The 25,454-nt window shown below is 38.3% G+C and overlaps 1 protein-coding gene across 10 annotated transcripts in view; it reads left to right on the top strand.

Moving 5' to 3' along the window:
• The first annotated feature begins 6,375 nt into the window (after window positions 1-6,375).
• Window positions 6,376-25,454, top strand: part of znf618 (zinc finger protein 618) — a 31,565-nt gene continuing 12,486 nt past the window's right edge. For 3 of the 10 annotated variants that reach the window (XM_053447589.1, XM_053447585.1, XM_053447582.1), the window contains exons 1-7: window positions 6,376-6,811; window positions 15,046-15,385; window positions 17,100-17,177; window positions 17,375-17,419; window positions 23,902-23,991; window positions 24,745-24,825; window positions 25,334-25,423. In XM_053447589.1, coding sequence (XP_053303564.1) covers window positions 15,073-15,385; window positions 17,100-17,177; window positions 17,375-17,419; window positions 23,902-23,991; window positions 24,745-24,825; window positions 25,334-25,423 — 697 coding nt within the window. In that variant the 5' untranslated portion in view covers window positions 6,376-6,811; window positions 15,046-15,072. The remainder of the gene's footprint in view (window positions 6,812-15,045; window positions 15,386-17,099; window positions 17,178-17,374; window positions 17,420-23,901; window positions 23,992-24,744; window positions 24,826-25,333; window positions 25,424-25,454) is intronic. The other 7 variants (XM_053447584.1, XM_053447581.1, XM_053447583.1 and 4 more) reach the window with 6 other exon arrangements.

Raw genomic sequence — 25,454 nt, 5'->3', positions numbered from 1 at the left:
CTGTGATTACGTGTAGGTTATGGCAGAAAAGAACATGTCAGTTTGACTTAAAAATAGCTTAAGAGCCGTTCATCAGATTTTGAATCTTTTTTTGCTAAAAATGTTTAAGTTTTCTCTTTTATACACATTTATAGACCATCTTTGTGGCCTCAGCCAATTGAGAGGTTAGGTTTTCAGCCTGTCCATTGGTTGCTTTGTTGTTTGCAAACTACTGAATATATTTGCACGAAACTTGAAAGGAAGGATGTGGAATGGCCATACAAAGTCTGAGCGGCTCTGGACATAGCGATGGATCCAGAATGAAAAACTTCAACCTGCTTTAACTTTGTGAGATTGGGCTTTTTCTGCTTTTGGACATTTTCACAGATCTCCCAGTAAATGAATCATTGACCTTGATGAAAATAATAAAACTTTTTAAGGGACTGATAACTATAGGTGCCGATTCAAAAATAAACCTGGATCTGGTCGATTTTTAACATGGTATGCTATTCTATTTGTCTATTTTGTAAAGCTAAACATATTGTCTCTTTTGTTGATTATATATATAATCTACACAGATGGAAAAGTTAAGTGGTGTATTTGTTGATCCTAACCGTTCTTTTAAATGTGTTAAGTCTCCTCCCTGTTTATCCTTAAATCCGTTCGCTGTAGAAAAACAAAACCTTTTCTATTTCTGGCATCAGAATTGAGCAGGTTCCCTGATCCTAAATAACACACTGCAGATGGATTTGATTGTCCTCTGACAAAAACCTGCAATTACTGGTGGCAAAGGACCAAACAACAGCAAACAGGATTTTCTACCTGCTTGTACTCGACTTTGGTCAGCCAGCAACTACTGTTTTCTTCAACCGACAGCACATCCTAGGTAAAAGAGGAACTTTGACTCTGTAATGGCTGGTTACACTGAGGTACTCCATGTTTTAGGTGACCACAGATTGGTCAGAGATTCTAACGCTCTCACATTTGTTTAAATCAACACAGTCGTCATTCAGCGCTGGAGCCCATAAGAGACCGTCTGCTGAATGTCAACACAAACCAATAACAGCAGACAAATATACAGTATGTGTACATGAGCATCATTTGTGCTAAACGCTATCCTTACCTTACCCTACTCTTACTAATGATCTCGTGTGTTTTCAGTTTGTGCTTGAGCCTGTGCACAAAAACACACAAACACACACTTTTAGCAAACAACATCAAGTTGTTCTTTAAGGTCACCTACTGTTTGTGTGTACAGTATATTTCTAAAGAATATAATAACAGCTTGCATCTGTTTAGCTGGATCAGCTCCAGTGTCCTGGTGTTGTGCACGCTGGCTCAGTCTCACTGTCATGTGTTACAGGGACACCTGAATGAAACGCAGCCATTGTTAATGTTATAGCAGCAACTTTTCCTACTGTAGAAAAAGGTCTCCTGCAAAGATCTGTTGCAACCAAGAGTTAATAAAGGTAATAATAAGATTAATATAAAGTTAATATAACTCATTTTAAAGTTGGACCAAATAACTTGGGCTTTGAGTTTGAGAGTGAGTGCTGTGTGAGTGTGATGAAAACTGTGTTATGATTTCTAATGACGGATTTGATGAACAAATTATTTAATAACGCATTAAAATCATCTCAACAATGGAAGGAACAGCTATGTCTTTGTCTATACTGTGCAGCCATGCAGTGTGTACTGACTGTCTCATGAGAGAATGTTTATTGCATTCAGAGCCATTTCCAGCAGATTCTTGTGCAGGTGCACTACATCTGTGTGTGATTGCTTTGGCCTTGAAACACTGGAATACAGTTTTTCCTGTAGTCTCCCCAGGGGTAAAGAAATAGATTATTGTTCATTCTGTCCATTATGGAAAGTATTTTAAAAATGTCACTATTGTAGTGGCCAGAATGGGAATTGAAGGGAAATAATCTGATGAGAATGGTCAGTATGTGGCTTTGAAAGGACACATACAGAATCCTGAAATGTTTATCTCAGACATGTTAAAAGGTATTATAACAGTAGCACAAACAGGCAGGAGACATAAAGTCAGTTAGAAAGCCCTCTTAAAAGTTTGCTAACATGAGCGAACATCATCCAACACACTGGCCCCCACCCTACCAGAGCAAATATGGCCAGTATCTTATGGTGTGGTTGTTAAAAACATAAACAAGGGAGTATTTAATTTTTTTATAATTCAAATTCATATTCATAATGTTGGCAAAGTCTGAGGTATTTGTGGAACGTATCATCTCACTCATGCAGAGCTAAAGTAATCCAAGGTTTAGACATCTGGAGATGAAGAGAATCTTTACATTTAACATAACATACATACACATCAAAAAAATATACATACGCAAGTTTTCCTTCAGTAATCAATAATGATGTATATTATTTAAAAGTGAAAAGTACTTTGAATTCAGTACACCTTAGATACACTGTGAAATAGCGGCAACAATTTATTCTTTAGTTCTGAATGATCTTTCCATGGCACAAAACCACCTTTCCTGCAAGTAGCTGTTATTTCTGTCAAATTTCACAGGAGCCCCAGATTTCGGTCACTTCAGTTAGAACTAGGAACTTCTCGCTAATTCGTGCCGAGCTCTTGAGCATGCACGCAGCAAAGGTCTGGCCGCTCTCAAGCCCAAGTAGGTCACAGAGGAAAAAAATAGCATCCTTGTTGTCAGCCACTCACACCTGTTGGGCCTTCTGCCAGTTGAAGGAATATTTCTCTGAAAGTAGGTTGCGAGGAGGTCAGGCCAACCTTGAGCTGTGAAGAGTGAGAGGGAAGGTAGCTTGTGTTTTTTTTCGTCTTGAGGACACGACAATAGGTTTTCATCCCTAATGTGCTGAGCAACTGTTTCAGCAGCAAAAATGCCGTCCCCAGTATAAATTAATGGATTCAATTTGTTTTCTGCTGCTACGAAAAACTGTTTAATTCATCCCTGATTTCCCTGGAACACCCGTCACGCTTCGACTCTCGTCCCAGTTGCACATTAGTCCTCAAACTTTGCTGTCATCACTGTGGAATAAGTAGAAAACCTCTTGTAACAACATGGAGTGACTAAATACACATCTCAGTGAATTTAGGAAACCTCTCATGCTTTTCTCAGTGTCTTCAAGCACTTCCTGTCCCACAAAAAAAAGAGTATCAGTTACAATTAAAGATGAATAAAGAAGTTTTTGCTCGTCAATCAGCAGCGTTGCCAAAATAACCTTCCACCATTTCAGGAATTTTCCCCAAATTCTGTCACTTCTCTATTCCAGTCTGACTTGGAAACTGCTGCCCACGCCAGCTGTGGTACCTTATTTAACATTAAGGTCATCACATTTCTTATAAACCATTACACATTTCTCTTTAGCCAGTTCAAATTGCTTGACTAGGACCAAAACTCTGTTGTTCCTATGCTATAAACCCTGTAATAGTCTGGCCCCGCTCGGCATTAAAGGCTCGGCTGCAATAACACATTGTTGCCTGTTGCCATTGCTTTTATGCTGTTCCACATAACTATCCCAACAGTGCTCTGATAAGTGGACCATATTAACTGCACTTCTCACTTTTATATGCCGTCCAACTTTCCTGCATAAAATTGCTGAATTCATGAGGGGACTATCCTTGAATGCAGAAAAAACTGGCCATAGGCGTAAGGATGGGCGTCAGAGGTAATGCATGTGAAACTGATGAGACGAGTCAGACCTGTGCAGAGCTTCACCAGCAGAGGGAGACAGGGGGAGGAAGGAGCAGGTATTAATGAACAGATGCAGCGAAGTCTCTGACAGCTGAATGGGAGCACTGGAAGTGACCGTTCACTGGCGTGCTGGCGCTCTCTGCTGGACAGTGGAAATGCTTGCAGCACAAGTGAGTGAGCAAAATCATTGATGCACTGAATCATCAGCATCAGCACCAGCTACTAATTCCTGGTTATACCTGGGACAGGACTTAAGAAACACATTACAACTCTGACAAAAAGTTTTAAATTAAACTGATTTAAATTGGTGGCAGGTTACTTGTCCCACTGCCTTATTAGGCTTTTAAAAATTACTTTTTTATCACCAAATTTCTAAACTGTAAATATAAATATTATCTGGTGGTGAAATTATCGGGGATATCCCCTCTCGTCCATTGCAAAGATATATTTTAAATACAGGGCCGTTCTCAAGGAAAACTAATTTATCATGTTTTAGAGACTTCTGAAAAAACGATATCGTATATGAGTAATCGACATTTAAAAAAATCTTTGATATTAATGTTAAAATAAAAAATGCTGCACTTATGACAAAAGGGAAATAATTAGTGATACAGTGTGCATAAAGAATGCATCTCTTTAAAATATTACTGCATTGTATTAAAAATAATAAATCATCAAATCAATTGGTGTAATTGGGGTTTTTACATGGACAAAAATAGAACAAAATGATTAAATGCACTGCACTGCACTCTACTCATTAGAAATTGAATTAAGTGCAAAGATAAAGCAGACTAAAATAGTGTATAGATGTTAAAGTCCATGTTAAGGCAGAGGAACCTTTTTTAACCGATGTTGTTTTGTTATTCTTCGTGGTTGGTCGGTATCAGTTTTTTACATCAGGACAAGCTTCAGTTTCCCCACATTACTCTATTCACATGAGGCATGAGTCAGTCGTTTCCAAGAACAGGCCACAAATTCTTGATAGGATGAGGTCTGGACTCTGACTCGGACACTGAACCATTGTTGTTTTTCATCCATTCCTGTGTAGCTGCGGTTTTTCAAGTTTTGGATTGATGTCTTGAAATGTTAAAGAAAGTTGCAGTTCTCTTGCAGACCACAGCAAGTTTATTTTTCCTCAGAATTCCTCTGTATTTTCCCGCATCCATTTGACCCCCTAACCCCAGCAGCCCCCCCAGGGCCTGCTTCATAGAAGGATCGGCCGAATGCTGCCTCCTCATCGCAGAGACGCTGTTTCTGCTGATGTGTATGTTTACTAATGTCCACTACAAAAACATGTTTGAGACCAGAGGCTGTAATGCCACATGGCAGTAGAGAAGTGACTTGTAAAGCGTCCCTGCTGACCTCCCTCAGAACTTGTCATGTTAGGACACTCAGTTTTTTAAAGAGGAGGATTTGTAGCTGGACCATATTTTTGTTTGACTTGACTGTCTGGTATATACTTCTCGTGTTCAATGCTGAAGAGGTCACAGAGCAGTCAAATTCACATGGATCACATCATTTAGTTTTGTATATCAGTAATTCAGACTTATCTTATATCTTCACTTATGTTTTTTACATTCACATTTAATTTTTTACTTTCACCTTTGGTTTTGTTTTCACTCTTACAGTCACTGTGAGACTTTGGAATCAAGGTTAAGTTTTTATTTCCAGGAAAAACGATTTTCAAATAAAAGCACAGTATTAGATAGAATAACATTCAATTCCTGTATTTCACATTTTAAGATGTTTATGTTTTTTTTGCAGTTTAAGAGTATCCATTGCAAATTGGACTTTGCTTATGCATGAAATCCATGAAGTGAAAACATTTCATTGATTATTTGGATAATTTTATGATTAATTAAGTCATGAATTTGACAATTGATGAATTTGATCAGTTATTTATATGACTGAACTGTGTTTGTGACTTTGGAACACATTATTGCCTTTGTCATAAACACTGAATGAATGAGATTATAAAGGAGGATGAAAGGTAATACTATTAATCATAATAATAGTCATAATTAGAAGATTACAAACTTTATATTATTGTAATAATATATTTTTTGTTTATCTATAGAGGTATTATCTGGTCAACCTTCTCATATACAGCCTATATCTGCACATTAAATGTATTCGAAACACTGATCATTTCAGAAAACACAAACTAAACTATTTCAAAATGGAAAAAAAATAGAGAAAGTTAATTTTGAGTTAATTCTGGGTTTGAAATTAAAAGTTGTTGGCCAACCAAAACCTGCCCTGGACGAATGAAGTATTTGTGTGTGCTGTGGTGAAAAGCGGAAATGTCAGTGGATTCGGACATGAGGAAACAGCTCGTGGAGGAAGTGGCGAGTTGTACTTTTGTTTTAACTCATCACACTGAACTAACAGCGCTGGAGGGCGTCGGAACAAAGATATTAGACTTTCCTTCCCAGTGGAAACACCTGGAAACACCTGCAGAACGTTTCTCATTGCAATTGCACACGAACACAACACAGCCTCATTCAATGATCCTTTTCAAAATCTAAAGCTCCTTTTTGTACAATGGAGACATTCAGTAAAACCTGTCATTATAACGTTATCGGATCAAATCGGAATCTTTCCCCCTCTGCGTATTTTCCAGCCTCCTCTTTTGTCCCCGTGAAACGCCACAGTCGTCCAACCCTTTTTTTCCCTCCAGTCAGATTCTCAGACTTTTTCTTTTTTGTCTTTTTTTTTTTTCGTGAAGCTCAAACACAGGTCGCCGCTGCAATTTCGGAATCTGCGCTTGTATATGGCGGACGAGACTTTCCACCGGAGGAGGAACCGCAGCACGAACCCGAGGTGCTTCGGCAGCAACCCCCTCTGCTCGGCCGGAACCGAGCCGCTCTGCACGGCCCGAGTAAAGAGAACCTTTAAATCCACGGCCCCATTACGCCATTACTCTTTTCGTAAAATGTAACGCAGCGTGTCGAGGAGGAGGAGGAGGAGGAGAGAGAAAAAACCGTCGTGGTGGGAAATATTTTTGGGGAATTTCTCATAACTAATTCACAATTAAATTTTTTTTTCTCCCGGAGGAAGCAGCTGAGCAGCCAGCTCTGGTTCGCGGGAGGGAAGCCTTCTGGAGCGGGGAGGCTGTTTTCGCATGAGCTGCATCGTTTCTGGAGGTAATGTCAAACCGTTTCACTCCGGGTGTTTTTTTCTCATTTGGATAAAAAAAAAATCCTAAATTTGAGGAAATTTCCGGATGTTGAAGTTTTTCCTGGTCGCTATGAACCGGGAGCTGCCCCCCCCCCCCCCCCCCAAAAAACCAGGTGCAGGGGCTGCGAAGCCAATCCCGAAATGTGCCCTAATCTCCGGGATGAATCCCCCCCCCCCTTAATGAAGTTTCCATGTAAACTGCTGACTAGTCGTGTGGGCAGCTAGTTAGTTTTAGCTAATCGCTAACTAGCCGGAAACCACTGGGCATGTCGCCGCGGAGCTGGGGCGACCAGGGGCTGACAGTGTGGCAACGTGAAGGACGGTGAGGGGAGGAACAGTCTGAAACACAAAAACCTCCTGCAGCCATGTTTTGTGAAATTTCCCCCTGCAAATTTGAGCCTCGCCGGAGTTGCTTCTTCCCCCACGAAAGTCACGCACCGCAGGCGGCAACTGTCGGTCGCATTTGACGGCGCGGTGCTCGGTGTTTACGTGCGAGTATAAACACCAGATTGTCGTTCGGGCTAAAATACATTTGGATTTTTGTTATTTTTTAGGGAATATAGAGGATTGGGAATCTGGGTGTCGTTGGCGCCACCTGTAGGCAGTAATTTAGAGAAATGAAAAAAATAAATTGTAATGAGACTAGTTTTTGAGGTTTGTCTAATTGAATTGCATGTTCGATCATTCTCAAATCACATTACATTTGAATTCACTGTGTGCGCACAATGCTAATTAATGCTAGAAATGAGCATTTAAAGCTGCATTCAAAGCACTGTGTGAATTGATTCTGATCCCTTTTTTGCATAAGTAATATTCTGGTTTCAAATGATTTTGCGATATAAAAATGTTTTTAATTAAAAAAATCTTGTCGTATTATTATACTGGACAGAGATTTAAACTGTTCACTTAGTCCCTCACACTCATGAACTGTAATTTAGATGTTTCTCTTTGTTTGCATTCCTCTGATGTGTGTGTGTGTGCTATGATTTATGCACAGATGTAATTTACTGCCTGGTAAACATCGAACAATTTTGACTTTTTTTACTTGTAGAGATTGGAAATCTGTAAGCGGAAAAATAACTGTCCAAAGTGAACCGAGCAGCAGTGGAAGAAGAAAGACCCAAGTCAGCATAATTTTAGGGCAGGAAAAACAATTACAACCAGTGCCTCTACTGTTTATATTAATCCTGCAGACGCCAAACAGTTTCCCATCTTGCATGGCTTGCTTTTTATTTTAATGTAAGGGAAACTGTGAAGGCCATTTTTTGCTGTGGGTAATTTTAATGCTGACCTTCAGATATGTATAAATTTAAAGAGCTGGTGGAAATTGTGTCTGCTTATGCAAAATGTGAGTGTAAATTCTGACCTTTGCTTGCAAAGTCTAATCAAAATGCAGAAGGTTCAGTTAAAGTACAAAACTGAAGATAGGCAACCAGTGTCAGGTGTTTAATAGGGCTGGATCACTCAAAGGGATGGGAATGTTTACATGCAGAATGCCTGAAGGACCATGTAATAAGTTCTAAAGCTCTCCGGGATCATGCTATACTGTTACAATGAGAAACCCTGATTTGGTTAATGGGAACAGCATTCTGGGAGTGCTCTCATTTTAAGTAAGGTAAGAGGAATGCTGGTTTGTTGCTACATGAACAAAAGCTTTGTTTCACTGAGGATATTCGGAGCGAATAGTTTGGATAGAGAGGTGAAACTTGTCCCTCCAGGCTCCCATAAGCATAAGATGGTGAGGGATCATATCACAGTCCTTGGTTTACTGTGGTTGAAACACAGTTGCTGCTCTAATTAAACAACCAAGTACAGAGGTTTTGTTTTCTCTTCCAGGGTGAAGGCTGTTCGACTAACAGTTCCTGTCTTTGATGCCATGACAATTCCCTTTTGTTGTACAATTACAGATTCCTGATTTGTGCATCCTCTCAGACATAGTGAACATTTTGTGTTCCTTTATTTTCTTAATGGCATGTTGAAAATGTCTGAGAATGGCTTCACTTAAATGAGTCTCTAGGGAACGGCTTTTCAGGGGTTGGGTCTGCTGCATAAAAAAAAAATCTGTGCATTCTGCACATATTTTGCCTGCCTCTCCCTTTGTAAAAATGAACCTTATTGGTTTCATGAATAATGCATAGGGATGTTCAATTGCTGCAGCAATGAAAATTAGGCCTGTTTACGTGCAGTGGTTATGTACATAGAAGCTTCTTTTTTTTCCTTGACCATTTTCTGAAGGTAGAGTAGAGCCTGAATAGCTTTTCTGAAAATACAAATTTTCAGCAAGGCAAATCTCATTTCTTTGAGTGAAAAGGGGAGGGGTGAAACTCCCGCGGGTTTAATGAATCCATAAATCACAATAGTGCCAGGTTTGCTGCGCCTGTGTCGGTGTGCAGTGTAATTTTGATTTTCATCAAAAATTTAATCTCCCAGCCTACAAGGGTTTAGAAGCAGGCCGGATGCCGCCCTGAATTTCTAATTTTAGGGCCCTGATCTTTCAGGATTTATTTTTTTATAATTCAAGTCTGCTTTTCAATATCTCATGTTATTAAATTTTAATTCGTGGCATTAACATATAGATTGAAAAGGTTTTTATGGCGGTTTTTGAGTGTATGCTGATGGAATTTTACTAGACGACACAGTTTCTTTTTCCAGAGCATCTTGGGTCTGTGTGTGTGCATGTAAGTGAGTGAGGGGGGGTTTATCCATTTCTCTGCATTATTGCTTTTTGAAATCATTGGTCATACACCATCTTGGAAGACATTTATTACAGAGGACAGGAAAATGTGCTTTTGATTAAAGAAACGGAAAAGCAGGCAAAACATTTAGTGTGAAACAGGTTTTTGGTCAACCCTTGCTCCCAGTCACTGACTCTGCTCTGGATAATATAAACATGCAGCGAAAGCAGTGATTGAAGTGACCCCCTTCAGCCCCCATATTTAGCTGATTCCTATTTTTAATCCCTCCGGAGTGGAAACATTTTCCTGAGCCTTAAACAAATTTATATTTTATATTTGGAATCTCTATTCCAGTCTGCTTAACATGCAGAGGACAGGGATTTTTGGCAAAGTAAGATACAATTCAAAGTAAGAAAATCCCCTCGAAGTTAGAAGCACACACATTTTTTCTTCCTTTTTTTTGTTGTTGCTTTAACCGAGCACAGTGATTGATTTGCTTCATTATTGTGCAGAGGCAGATACAGTACTGCCCAAATATAGGCCAATTATTTTAAGTACCTAGACTAAGAACTGAATTCTTAACAGAGGTACGTCCTAGAGATATTTTCCTTGTATGCCTAACCTCCTTATTCTGTAACCCTTAGTGCAACGTTATGATATTTTTAATATGCATGCATTGACATTTCAAAACACAGCTGGGACAAATCACAAAAAGAAAACTACTTAAACTGGCATAAATCACAAGGCAACATACCCCTGTTTACTTTAATGCCTGTTAATCTGATACTATCTATAGATCTTTGATATGCAAATAACAGTTGATTATTTAATTTAAGTATATTTCCTGCTCTTGTGTTAGTGTTTATCTCCTCCGCTGGCCTTGTGTCTTAGTTGTTTTAGGTTGTGCTTTATATGTTAGGAACATCAAGGACATGTGCACCTGGTTTAGATTTCTGTTCTGTCATGCTGCTGCAGGTTACAGTATATCAAAAGACTCAAGACTATGAAAGAACAGAAGGCCAGATGGCTAATTTTGCATTTTGACTTTAATTAGAGGAAAGGGAAAAACAACACACTTTTCATATAGTCAGGTTATGCATTCAAAATGTTGCACAGGAAATCTTCCACGGAGGACAAATTAATCTAATTCTGACGAGCATGTGTCGCTGCCATTATTTGATTTGATTACAGTTCAAGTTAACAAGTTTCTTGACTTTGTGTTCAAGCAGGAAATTAGATGCATTTGTTCCCCCCGGTGACCCACACACACACACACACACACACACTACGGATCCTCCAATCAATCAGGAATCAATCAATATAAGCAAGTATCCAAAAGGCTTATAAAATGGCGGAAGCAAAGCATTGTCACTCCACCATTGATCTCCCTGCTCAATCTCCTTCGTCCAACTGTCGCAGGCATCTCATGGTCCCCCCCAGCTCCACATGTGCTCAACATGGCCCTGATGACCACTGTGGTAGTGTGTCCATGTGGGAATGGGAACACACTGCTGGTGCTTAGTGTGCTCTGGGGTCCTTTATTAACCTGTTATGAGCAAATGCTGCTAATATCCTGTTCCTGTGTTTGACGGTTGCATCTGGCTGAGTTGGGCCCATTTCTTTTATACGTTGGATACAATTGCAAAAGCTATGTCCAGTGATTTGCAACCTCTGGGTCAAGTCCCTCCTCAAGTGTCACCAGATAAGCCTGAGGGGTCAGTAGATGATTAATGGGAAAGAAGAGAAGAAAAAACTAAGTTCTCAAATCTGTTTTAGTTATTTCTTTTACTTTTCTCTAATCTATCCCTTTCTTCGGTGAAACAATTACCTCTGTGGCTCAAAGAATTATTAAATTGAAACCATGTGAGGAGTTTAGTGGGTGAAACATGGCAAGGGCCCGTTACACAGGTTTGATCTTCACAATCAATAATTGTTTTTTGTTGTAAAATCCTGTCCTGTTAAATAACTAAATACTGTCAAATGTAATGAAGCCAAACAAAATGTTAGACTTTTAAATTAAATGTGAGTTGAAGTACAATTGTAATCAGAAGTAAACTTAATTTTTTTTTTTACTTGCGCACATTCACCAACAAATAGGTGATGTTGTTTTTCTGAGCTACTTTGTTAGTTAGCAGGATAGCGCAAACACTACTCAACTGATTTCCATAAAATGTTTGTGGAGTGGAGCATGACCCCAATAAATTTTGGTGTGGATCCAGATTGGGGGGTGCAGGTTTTTTTCCCCACTTTATTTTACATTGCAAGATGTTTTTCAACATTTTACTTGAATTCTTAGAGAATAATTCATGAAGCTTGATGAAAAAAAAATTGGGCATGTTTAGGGCACTGTTATTTATGAGTGTGCGCAATTTGGTGCAGATCCAAATAAAAATGTGGATCTAATGAATTGAAATATGGTTTTATAAGGAGATTGGCGGAGGTATGCGCACTACTAAGTGCCACTCTGGTAATGACAATGAGAAGTAATCAATCATTTAAAAAATGAGATTCACTGCAGAGGAGTGTAGTTTTCTTTATAAGCAGTCGCTTACCTCTTTTATTCTTATGTTGGAAAACAGAGGAATAGGTTATTAGCACCATTAGCTCACCGATGTCATAAAATGTTTAAAGAAACCAGTTGCTGATTGGTATCATGATCTGATCCTAATAGTGATGTTAAGTTTGATTTGTGATATTACCTTTATTCAAAGCTTTGAAAGACTAATTCAAATGGTTTAAATCCCATTTATAAATGACATGATCAATGAATTTCCCTTAGTGTTAATAATTTATATCCAAATGATAAATACATCAAAGCTAAGAGTCACTTTATTTGTGCTGTCCTCATTCATTTGTAGAATTTGAGCTGACAGAAGGCTTTTACTTAACCACACACAGAAACAGACAGACAGAGCTCTGATGACACATTGCTTTTTGTATGTGTGAGGGATTACACATATCATGGGAGAAAATGTTCATACCAGTGTAAGTTTTGCCAGAACACTGCCAAATGCCGGTGATGTTGACCTTGAAATTGCTTCCCCTAGGCCACCATTTGAGAAAGAAAAAAAAAAAGTGCTGAGACAGAGAAGCCGGGCTTTTACAGTATTCTTCGTGACTCGCTATTAAATTTTGCCTGAAACACTCTTTTCACACAACAGAGGATGAAGAAGATTGTGAAAACGTAGGTCAAAATTAAAAAGTGAACTTTCCCATGTACATTGAGCAGAGATAACTACTGACATGTAGAGGCAGTTGCAATTATCCACTGCAATAATGTTACTTTATCTCTTAATTCATTAGTCATAAAATAAGCAGAATTCCTCTCACTTGCAGGCGATTATTTATTTTTGTGGGTATCACTTTATTTTCATGTGAAGAATGAGTTTTCACAGTGTAGTAATAAAGACTGTACACCACTGGTGATACTGCCCACTGCAACAAGCCTTGTAGGGAGCAATGTCAAGAGGCATTTCTAGTGATACACAAACCAGCAAAGCTTAGTTTCAGGTATGTTCAATATTTACAATTTAAGCACTTTGTCCCTATAGAAACAAATCATTTGGAAGTTTTCTCTTGCGTTAACTCTCCTATTCATCCTTCCTATCTGCAGCAACATTTGAGGAGTCATTGAACAGGGGGCTTAGAGAGAATGCCAACAATTTCAGCAGTTCACATGTTCCACATGACTAAACCTACAAAATGTAGAACTGACTATTCAATTTATGATGCCACTGAGATGTAAAATTTGACACTGCAGCATAGACAATAAATGGGAGACTTTGCTGACCCAGAAGATTTCTGTGTGAATTCTTGCAGCCAAATGAGGTTAAAAATCTGGTTCATACATTCTCTTATTATAGCAATGTACCTTGAGCGTGACAACACAAGTGTCACAATTTCCTGTCCTTCCTCTTTTTCCACGCTTTAGATAAAAATAATCATGAATCCATAATTTTTCCACCAAACTTTTAACAGTACAGTCCAGCCTAAGTATTTTCGTTTTCTGTTGTTTTGCAAATAAAATTTGATAATATAGTTTTAGTGTAGAGTATTTAATTATCAATGGCTTATGTCATTGAAGAAAGAACTGTGTGAGAGATATAGGTCTAGAGATTAAATATCTGTGGTTTCATGTTGTCATCTGATTAAACCACTGAACCTGGGTTTTAAGTAAGTTGTTATCGTTGAGCAGCAGCCGGCTCATTTCTATAGGGAAGTTGTGGGAGATGGTAAATCTACTATATTTTCTTAAACAGTGTTAAAGTGCTTGACACCAGATAACCTGTGAATGTAAACCCTGTTTGTTCTACACTTTCCGGATAGTGTGGATGAAATGACATGGGTGCACAAAGATGTTGTACACCTTATGCCACTCGCGAAACCAGACACTTCGTCCCCTAATGAATAAATAAATGTTTAAAATGAAATCTGATGAACATACTAAGATTTAAAACTTAAATGTCAGTGTTTGCCATTATAACGGATGTTTACCTTGATGATTTGGCCCCAGAGGAGTCTGGCTAGCCCTGATGATCCTGTGACCTTTCCAGGAGGCCAGCATGTCAAATTCCTTCCCTGTCCAACAATTGTGCTCGGGACAAGATATACTAACTTCTAATGAAATATGCTGAGTATTGTTATGGTAAACATAATTTAATTGAACATGAAATCTATCTTTTTTTAAATCAGAAAAAACTGCGTGTTCCAAACAAAGGGGGAAAGGGTATCAGGAAAATCAACAAAACACTTCTACAACCTTGCTCAAGACCCATTTAGTGTTGCATGTAGTGTACGATTTAGTTGATATCCTCATTTCATTTTTCTACCACTGAACGCGAGCTATTTAAACTGAACACCAAAAAGGTTTTGTCTCGACATTATCCACTTCACGTCCCTGTTTACTGAGGCATGATGGTTGTGTGTCGCATCCAAAGAAAGGTGTATCAGGGCTATGAAAAGGCTTCTTGTTGCTGTATTGGTTTGCTATTAATAGAAGACCAATTTTGCCTCTTTCCATAATATCACTCATTCTGGCATAACTCTGTTTTGCTTGGTTGCATTTTGAGTACAGTCTCTTGACAAGGCCTTTTATAGCCCTGTGCTGAAGTGGCAAGTTGTGTAATTTGGATATTTCTGAAATTAGAGCGTTTGGGTGCCACAAAGCTGTGGAATTTATCCCATCAAGGGTCACTTTTATGAACATTGGATCCACTCTGTTCTTCACTGCTAACAGCACGTAATTGTGTCTGGTTTTTCTCTGTCCTGAAAATTACAGTGTCAGATGTCTCCTGACCCTTTTGAGCTCACACATTCCTCTACTTCATTCAGAAAAAGAGAAGTGTTTGTCTCAGTTTGGAGTCAATTTTTGTACGTTAACCTGTCTGATGCAGATTGTCATTTATTCTTTCCAGTTTGCTCTTTGGTACTTCACTCAAATCAAAACTGGTATATTGTTTACTTGGTAGTGCTGATACTGTTAAATTACCATAAATGTAAGTTTATTTTCTATCTTCCTCACACAGAAGCGAAGGCTCAGAGGAGGCAGAGTCATGAGTGCACAAGAGGCACCCAATCCTGGTAAGGAGAAGGCGGACAGTGGGAGCGCAGCCACAGATGGCCCCTCACCAACCTTAGCCTCAGCCACCAAGACTACGAGTCCGGCACCCGTCACAGTTAAGAAAGAGCCCGGGATCTTCGAGACGAGCAACGGGAAAGTTGGCGATGCCAATCCTGCTGAGATCTGTGTTGTTATTGGAGGAAATGATGGAGGAGGAAGTGGAGGCGGATCACGTAGAGCTCCTACCGAGGGTATGTTTGCCCTTGGTACTCCTCCTCCAACGAAGAGCACAGACTCATGCATAGGTGTGTGAATATATGTATGTTGACTGCAGCCGTGCCTGATCTCTCTTGACCCTGGCCTTGCTTCCTGACCATCAAAACAGGCTGCACAGCATTTTAAAATGACATTTGAAAAAAGATCAGCAGTGGCATCTCCTTTAGCAAACAATGTCCTGCCCTCTGTGCAAACAGTTGACAGCTTGTTGCTGCTGTTGAATTTTTTTAATGTAATTTTCCAATCCTGTGAGCACAAAATACATTTCCTTAATCTCTTTTATAGAGAGAGGTGGCAGCTCAAATCTGCCAGGTATCTAGAAACCTGAGGAATGAACCCTAGATTAAGTGCATCGCTAGTGACTGCATCATTGGGGCTTAATGAGAAAGTGTTTCTTATGGCCAGTGGCTGGAAGCGTTATGTTTTCGGGTTTTCTGTCTGTTTGTTGTCTTTCCTATTCTTTAATATCTCAAGAATGCCTCAGGGGAGTCTCTTCAAATTTCCTACAAACAATCAGGGTTGACCTGGATGACCTGATAAGATTATGGTGGTTAAAGGTCACTCTGACTTCACAAACCCCTTTTTTTTTTTTCTTGGGAGTGCAAGATCATAGGTACGCGTCAAGAGATTCCTTTCAAATTTGGTATAAATGTTCACTTAGAGTTACAGATTTACTGATTAGAACCGGATGGTCAAAGGTCACTGTGGCCTCCCAAAACCTGCTTTCTGGCCGCTTGAACATGATATATCAAGTTCACCTTTAGGGAATTTCTTCAGATTGTTGCCTGGACTCATAGATGAAGTGATTAAATTTCAGTGGAGAAGGTCTCAGTGGTTCAAGTTTAAAGGTCATGTTGACCTCATTAAGTCTGGAGAAAAAACACATGTGTAAACTGAAACTGCTCTGATTGGTGGAGGTAAACAACCTCAGGGCGCTAATTCAAATTCTTTTGTTTGAATTTGAGTGAAAGAAGTTAAGCCTATGATAATGCTAATGAATATTGTTAATATAACAAGACTGACTAATCAAACTCCCCCCTGAAATAATTTGAAAGAATATACACTGTGTGTATGTGTGTGCAAATACATGTACTGTTTGCATATTCGGTAGCCACTGTCTTGCCAAAGCTAATCAGTCCAACATCCTGCTGTGAATTATACCTCCAAGAAATCTTTAATGCTTCTAGTATTAAGTGTATCTTAAATAATCTAAATAATAAAATAAAATGTTAGGAAGTCATTATACTTGAGAATAATTCCACAGCTTCCAAAATGATCATAAAGTTGAATTAACATCACTCTAAAACTAAACATAAGTACTTAAACTGCATTAAATGTAGCTTTGTGTACCTCATAAACTGGTCTCTTGAGTATAATTATTGTCACTTACAAGTATTTAATCCAGATTTTAGAGAAGTGTCCAGGCATCAGAAGCTCTGCAAGCGTTTCAGAGGAATCTGAGTTAATTTTAAGGTTAAGGATGGACTTCAATTCAGAAAACATGGATATTGGGTGCAATATGATGCTTAAGACAAAGAACATTAACTGACTGTTGTTTATATTTTGTTATTCCTTAGAGAACTGGCTTAGAGGGACAGTAGATACTCTCATGAGTATTACTAAGAAAACGAGACAGAACCAAGATCTTGCATTTATATTAGTTGAATATGCTGTATGTACAGGTATATCCTCCTGATAAAACTGTGCATTGTTTTTATGACACTGTTTTGAATTCTCATGCAGGCTCATATGTATGTGGGGTATGCGGGAAGAAGTACAAGTATTACAACTGCTTCCAGACACACGTCAGGGCACACAGAGGTAAGATACCCTAGGTTTTATGTATATGTAGTAATAAATGTCTGTTCGCTTTGTTTATTCTCTAGACATTATTGTGGTAATATCAATCACTTCCTCTATTTGAGTCATTCATGTCCTGTTTTCACCAGAAATCTTATTTAATCTATTTCGATCTATTTGAACCCAAGTGATTTTTCTCACTTTTCTTCCTTTTATAGAATCAGAGGCTATGATTACAGATACTTTACCCCAGACGCCCAACAGTGAGTACACTTTTGCAACACAATTGAATTCAACACCAATGCTAGCACAAGCTGTTTATTTCATACTCGGGTCATTTAACAGACATTATGTCGTTTTGCCAGTTTTTATAGAGAAGATTGAAAGAGTACACCACAATTTAACTAACTTAGCAGGCTATTCGTCCCCCTCATTGCCCCATTGTCAATCTTGTCTTATCACTGTAGTCCCCATCAACACAAGTTGACATCCCTTTGGCAACATCCAACTTTACATCAAACTCTGTAAAAAATCATGATCAAGGGTCATGATTTTTATTTGGGTGACCCAATATCAATTCTTAAAGTCTTCGCATTTGCACGTTGTTCTGTAAATCTCCATTTATTATTATATGTTGACAGTAAATGTAAATGTCTTCATGGTGGAAATTGAGTTATTACAATATGCACACACATTTTATATTAAGATAAAAAGGTATGTAGATGATATGTTGGAACCAGTCATTTGTTCGGCCAACTGGAAGTTTCCCTCCCAGCGGTTCCCTTGGTAAAAAGGTTGTGGGATTTAAATGGTTTTTGGATAATTGCAGAAAATAATTTGTGTGATGAACAAAACTCCATGGTCATTTCTGTCAAAAGATGATCTTTACAAATGAACACTACTTCTTTGATGTTTAAATCCTAAATACAATCACAGAAGTGAAAGCCCAATATAAACAACCTACACAGTCTGCAGTACTTCACTGTAACCCCCATTACATCTCAAACTTGAAATTCAATTTGGCATGTTTGCCTGTTCCTCAATTAAATTACCTCTTAAGGAATTCAATAATATTTTGGAAGAGCATGAGTATAAACATAAAGAGGCCGACAAATTGTGAATAGATCACTTGTCCTGTTTGGCCTGAAGACTTTTAAGGTTCCTAAAAATACTAACACTTTAAAACAGCTGATGTATTTTGTAATTATTATTATTATCATTATTATTAAAATAAAACAAGTACACCATTGTGCATGTTTTATAATAAACATTATATAATGTTTGATATAATCCCATTGCCTTTGGAACGAAGGTACCTAAATATCACAAACTGGGATTTAAGTTTCATTCCTGTAGCACTCTATAAATAATGAATAAGTACAGTCTATGTGGACCTGCCACAGTTAACAGGTATGTTGTGACTCAGGATGAAAAACTGATTTTGTCCGTTTTGTAGCCAATGTAGAGATCACGTCACTGAGAGGGATCAACTGAGAAAAGCCTGCACACTGCCTGAGCTCTGTCTGTGTTTGTTGAGGAGATATTATCTCAGGGATGTGAAGCTGTGCAGGTGAAGAGTGTGTTGTATTCTTTATTCAGTCGGTCCCTGTCACGGAGCTAACTCTGGCTAACAGCTGTCTGCAGATATCAGGCTGATGTCTTGTCAACACTAATGATTCAGATGAATTAGTGAGCAGACTTTCAGTTTCTCTTCTGTCTGTGCTCAAAGTGATAGAGCATATGCTACTTACACATTTCCCAGGATAAATTCTGAGAAGCACTTGATGATAAATTACTATTTATCTGTTATAACTAAAGCACCGCGAATTGAAATGAGTATGAAATATAAAATGAATCTATTCTGATATGGTTTCAGACCATATGTACAACCTGCTTTGAGTAATAAGTGTCTCATACAGGTTAGAATTTGGGGAAACTACATCTACATCTTCTCCCTATAATAAACATATCAATAAGTAATTTTAAGAAGTTACCCTGCTGGATACAGGATTATTCTTCATCACTGAAGAGTCAATTTTTAGTGAATGTGCACTGTAGGTTTCAAGTTCCCAAATCACACTTTTTCATGCAAAATATTGGACTGTTACTGGCTTCCTACTAAAGCATATTGCATTCACTTGAGAAAAAAAATCTGCTCTTTTAAATAAAACTGGATCTAACTACATTGTGTATCGTTCAACACTCTCAACGTCGGCAAAATGAGAGCTTATCTGGGGATTTTGAGGCTGTCTTGTCAATTCAGAAAAATAAAGAGCTGATATTTTTTTATCTCATGAAAACTTTAATAAGAAATTTTGAGATAATAATCTTGTCAATTCAGAAAAACGTTTTCTGCATTTCTACATGCAATTCCTCTGTGTAGCTTCCAGATTAATTGTCACACAAACACATGAAACTGAGAGCCTAAGGTAAGGATAGAGAACGTTTCCCGCTCAGCAGATGAAAGCAATAACAAACTCTGCACATAAGCCATTCTGCACAGTGAAGGTCAAACATCCAGCCGCAGTAACAATAAGCAAAACACATTTTTGAGGGGAGGGGGATGGGGCTGGCTTAAAACCGAGCCAATTTAAATTGATGTCCTCATACCAAAACAGTGACACACTGGACCTTCTTTGTCTAACAACACCAGCTCCTCTAATTCAACAGAGGTAAACCTGAAACTACCCATAAAAATAAATGGCGGCTTGCAGGTATGGGGATGTTGCCTCTTTTTAATGGCCTCATATATCAGCTGCCAGGGCCTGTATTTATCAGACATCTTAAAAATCACTCCCAGGAATCGCTGTGAAAGTTTGATTAGGACTAAAAATACTCTTAACTTCACAGTAGTACTTGAGTTATTTATAAAGCTTCCTACAGCACTCTCAACAATCATTACGTGATTTTGTACATCGCTTAAAGGCAGCAGCAACAACATGGCAGAGAGAAGAGATGGACCAGTCTTCTTTATTGAGCTATTGAGGAATAAAAACACTGTACAACCAACAGTCTGTGATATTGTAAATAACTAGGGCAGGTAGAAAATGCTGATAGATTTAATTCTTTGGAGGATGTTATCTGCTCTGTAGCATTTTAGTTGATGCCATATATTGAACTTTATAATGACTAGCTTTCCAATTTGTATTTTTACATAGGACTTGCCTTTATTAGCAGTCCAAGGGCCCCCCTGAAGAACGTAGAAGCAAGTAAAGATAAAACAAGCCAAGGAAAATCATAACCTGCTTGACGTTTAATTAATTTAATATATACAGTATTATTTATTTATGGTTGACTTAAGAGATGTTAGTGATCAAAAGAAGTTTAAAGCTCAAGTTAAAAGCAGCACAGTGAAGATATGGCATGAGTCCAAGCTTGTGTGCAATGAGCAGTTTCTGTATGTGAAATATCCGGCACTAAAGGAGTGCAGGTACTGAAGAATCATTTTGGCTGCAGCGTTGTGGAGGAGTGCTCAGAGTTGAAGAGAGTATTTTTGGGAGCGCGGCAAGAACAAGCTTTTCGTGGTTCTGACCAAGTGGGCGTTTAGACCCAAAACAGCTCCACAATTAAAAAAAGATGCAGGGGGTGGTAGGGGGTTTGGCTTCAGGTACTGAGTGAGACCAGGAAGTTTCATCATCAGATGCCAAAACACACTTATACTTTATGACAGGATTAAACATCTCTAGAGAGTTTATCACACTGACAGCAGTGTTGTATTTTTGTTAATAGTTGCCAGGTAGCAGAGGAAATACAATAACTTAAAAAAAAATTTGACCAGTGTGTTGTCTGACCAGATTCCACAGCATTACATCGAAGTGAAAGATGAGCCTCATTCAACGTCTTTTCTGGATGACCCAATGTTTTATGGGAGTCCTGTTGCGACAACAGACTGGTCCTATATAAATTAATGTGTGTGTCTCGAGCTTTCAAAGTTGTAAATCAGTTCTGAAGACTGAGGGTCCCTCATGTTTTTTTTTTTTTCCTTTTTCACATTGAACCAAGCTTAAAGAGCTGCCCCAGTGCACGTTGCTAGAATTTCTGCTGGCATACTGGAATTAGAGCGTTATGTTTAACAGAACAAAGTCGGCATCAGTCCCGTCAGGCTCTCGCTTTTAAACAGACACAAAATTGAAAATGTGGCATTGATACTTGTCTTTCACCTTTGTCAGAGTTAAAATGAAAACTCAATTAACAAGCATGACCCTCTCATGTTGATTGTGAAATCAATTATAAAATGGCATTTGGATTGGCAGACCGTGTGCCATCTAAACTGCTGTCACTTTGAAGGTAAAGCTTTAGGGCTTTAAGGCTTGTTTTCTTAAATCTTACACGGTCATCCATCAAAACCAGTGGGCAGGAATTAACATTGAGTTGGCCGAATCTTTATAGAAATGCAGCAATCAAAAGTGCATCCACTTACCTGTGCTTGAATCAGTCATGCTTTATGAAGCACTGACGAACACCAGGAACTCACTAACTTTTGATAGTAATGTTGTGTTAATTGGTGGGGGAATGGAATATGTATTGTTTAAAAGCCTCCAGGTGTAATAAATGCAATTGACGTCCGGCCCCCTAATAATCATTGTAGTAGCCGTATTTCTATGTGGCCAATTAAACATAAATTGCATTGGCCCCTTTGTGATGTGAAGGAAGAGGATGTTTTGAATCTACTGTATTAGCTTATCTGTGCCCCCTTATATCATTCTTGTGGGACAGCCGTTTGGTATCTAAAGATATTGAAATACATTTTGACAAAGTGGATCTAACTAACTAAAGTGTCAAAAGACTCGAAACCGATCAGTCCAGTTTAGAATAGTTCATATTCTGCTGTAGAAATACCTCAGTAGTCGGCCAAGAAAATTTTTCACTCTGCTACGAGATGATACAACATTTGTCACATGGGTGTGTGAGGTGAGGGGCCTTCAGCCGGGGCAGCATCAGTAAACCCAGTTTTGTTGAGAGAAGGACAGCCTGTTCCGCTGTCGAGGGAAGCTTAGAAATTGATTTTGTCTTCCACTTACTCTGTTGTTTATGCAACAGATTGCACTCACAAAAGGATTTCACTGTGGCAAACCAGAAGGCACTTGAGGTGTTAATTGCCGACAGCCACCTGGCGACACAGTGAAATCCACGTCCACAAAATAAACAAGAGCAGAACAAGTCATCTGCATCCCTCTTTCAATCCCTAAGTCCCAGCCATTGATTAGATGTTGATGCACAAGCACAAATTGATATTGGCATCATTTGGGTGAGAACATTTTAATTCAGCCAACCCAATGTCACTGTTTCTTGTAAAAGGATGTTTACGAATAATTCCAAAGTAGGCAGTTGTAAATCGACCTTGGTAAACCTGTCAAATAAATCTGCACGAGGAAGTGCTTCTGTAAACATCTGAGTAAAGATACAGAAACATAAAACTGTAAAACTCAGCACACATTTTTTTACAGGCAGCAGTGAGAATCCAATCACTTAACTCACACCATCTCATTTATTTATATATTTGTTCTACACCTGTACAATCTTGATTCTCCTGCAGATTGATTCTTTCAAATACGAGATATCCATAGCATCTTTTCTACCTCTTGTCATGTCGTGACCATCACCACCATACGCTGCTTGCAAGAAACCACACTTGAATATCCAGTCATATGCACACACTGACAGATTTCAAACTAAGATGCAAAGATAATTTACAATTTCATTCTTAAGAACTCTACTGTATATTTATTAGAATTAATATATTTTTGAATTGTTTGCATAATTTGTATATATATATTATATATAAGCATTGACCAAATTTTTGCATTGGATAAATTAAAGATGGACTTGACCCGATTTTTCTGTTTATTTTGCATGCATGCATACAAGCTTGCAAAGAAAAATTTTAAAAGCTTTATATACATGCAGCTATTACATGATAAAATAATAAAATCAATCTTAACTTCTTTCACTTTTCCCCTCAGGGATTCATCTGCCTATTTGTCTTGTTTATCTGATCTCCTTCACCCTCCCTCTCTGTCTGTCTGAGCTAATGCATTCAGATCACATCCTTTGTGTTTTAAAACTTGCTTCTTTGTTCATCTTTGTTTTTAAAATGCAGAATGACTAACAACAAAACTCTGCTCTCTCTGCCCTTGTCAAAAATACGAGGCACCATGAAATTCTCCAATGCAAATTAATTGAGATAGAAAAGCTTATAGTCAACATAGTATCTGCCAATTAAATAAAACCGCTAAGTGTAATATTATAGCCAGTAAAAAGTCAGAAAAGTTTAGCTATTTAAAAAAAAATGTTAAAAGATCAAGGAGTAATTTAACATCTCATATATATCCAATGTTTATCTGCATATTCCCATTAAAACAATAACAAAATTAAAGAATCCTTCCTGTGAAATGTAGTCAAAAAATATTGCATTTTAAAAAGAGGTTTTATTAGACTTGGTTGGTATCGCTACAGAAGTTGCTGAATATTTTTACAATAATAAAGATAAAAAAAAGTAATAAGTAACTGATGAGGCTCAGAATAAACATATAAAATGTCATAAATAAAAAAGTATTTAAAGAGCAATAGATTTCCAAGGTCCCTTGAATTTAGTTTTCACATTATTTCTTTTAGTCCTGAGTTACTCTGCATTGAATGACTCCACTGCTTGTCATTGTCAGGGATGTCCATGCTCTGCCTGACTGTGTTAGTCACGTATATAAATGGTGGCCGCCTCTCTCTCTCTCTCTGTGTCAATCTGCAGACAGCTTCCGTTACTCCTGTGACATCTGTGGCAAGAAGTATAAATACTACAGCTGCTTCCAGGAGCACCGTGACCTGCATGCAGTTGATGGTAACAAGGAGTTTTTGGACCGAATGCATGAGAGTTTATTTCTTCTTTGAAACTTGCAAGACTTGAACTTGAAATCCATTCACATGTAAAATTTCTATTTCACACTGTCTTCTCACTGCAGAACCAAGCAAACATGGAGTGGAATTGCAAAGAGGAGTAGATCAGAAAAAAAATGGGAGCATTTAATTAAAAAACAACAAAATACTCCAAGTGAGAAGTAACAGCCTGTCGCTAATAATAGTCCATCACAGGTGAAGTGTTATTCAGGCAGACTAGTTCTTATTTCAGCAGAGGTGAATAAAGCCTGCTGTTTTAAATTGAGTATCTCCCCTAATGTGATTCAGACTATGGAAGGTAGAGAAGGTATAAATATGTAAAAAACTAAAATGGCACTCTAAAACCAAAGCCAAATGTCTCCAGTCGTTTTTGCGGAATCTTGCTAACTGACGCTTTTGGTGGAGGCAGTCAACAGTTGGATGCCTTTGCCATGTGTTGTTTTCTGAAAACTTTAAACTTGCTGTAAACTTGCTGTAAAGGATTTCAAAAGTTTTCTTACAATGTCTACACAAATCAATGGTTGCTTGTCAAAGAAATTTAAAGACCAGATACTCAACTTTTTTGTTTTAGCTTCACTGTACCCTATTTGGTTTTGTTTGAAGAGCAAGTAAAATGCAGCAAAGCTCGTGTATATGACCAAAATGACATATGACAAAGATGCAAGATGAAATTTTACAAATTGTCCTTTTGTTTCAGATCCTTATGAACAGGTAGTGTTACCTGTGGATGGCCTTAAAGATGAGGAGCCAGTTGAACCCTACCAGAAAATCGGTCCAAGTAAGACTGTTTGTTTTTGTTCATTTTAAACTATGTTCATTTATTTCTATAGAAAATGCTGGCAAATGGTGACTGGAAGCTTGACTTATACAGATTTACCAAAGCAGCACAAGGTTATAAAGCTCACATTAAATACAGTCGTGTCAGAAGGAATTTGCGGCTGCACTTCTACCCTTTGTGTTGTTAAACACTGCAAAAGAAACATGGCCAAATTGGGATCATTTGTAACACATTATTTAGAAGTTAATCGATATTTGATTTAGGTAATATCCTGATGATTATTCAAAAGAATTCTGACTTAAAACACATGTGAACTTGGCATTGAAACTCCCATTACACATGGACAGCTTGATTCCACCTGTGTCCAACTGAGTGGTTTGGACACAGTTTGTAATGAAAGCCGTAAGCCGTGGAGATGATCCATTTTTCAAAAGATAACACTAAGCATATGAGCTAACTCCGCACTGAAAAGGTTTCAGAACATGAGTCCAAAAGTCCTCCTTCGCAGGGGAAAAAGCAATCGCCCATCTCTGCAGAGACCGTGGGTTCAATCGACGGCAGCGAGTGTCCCTTCAAACACAATTGGCAGTGTTCGCAGGTGGGAAGCCTGCACTTGTCACTGCACTAAT

The sequence above is a fragment of the Pleuronectes platessa genome, chromosome 19, assembly GCF_947347685.1.
Source record: "Pleuronectes platessa chromosome 19, fPlePla1.1, whole genome shotgun sequence".
NCBI lineage: Eukaryota > Metazoa > Chordata > Actinopteri > Pleuronectiformes > Pleuronectidae > Pleuronectes > Pleuronectes platessa.
The sequence above is the reverse complement of the archived record's forward strand: the minus strand, read 5'-3'. Positions and strand labels throughout refer to the sequence as shown.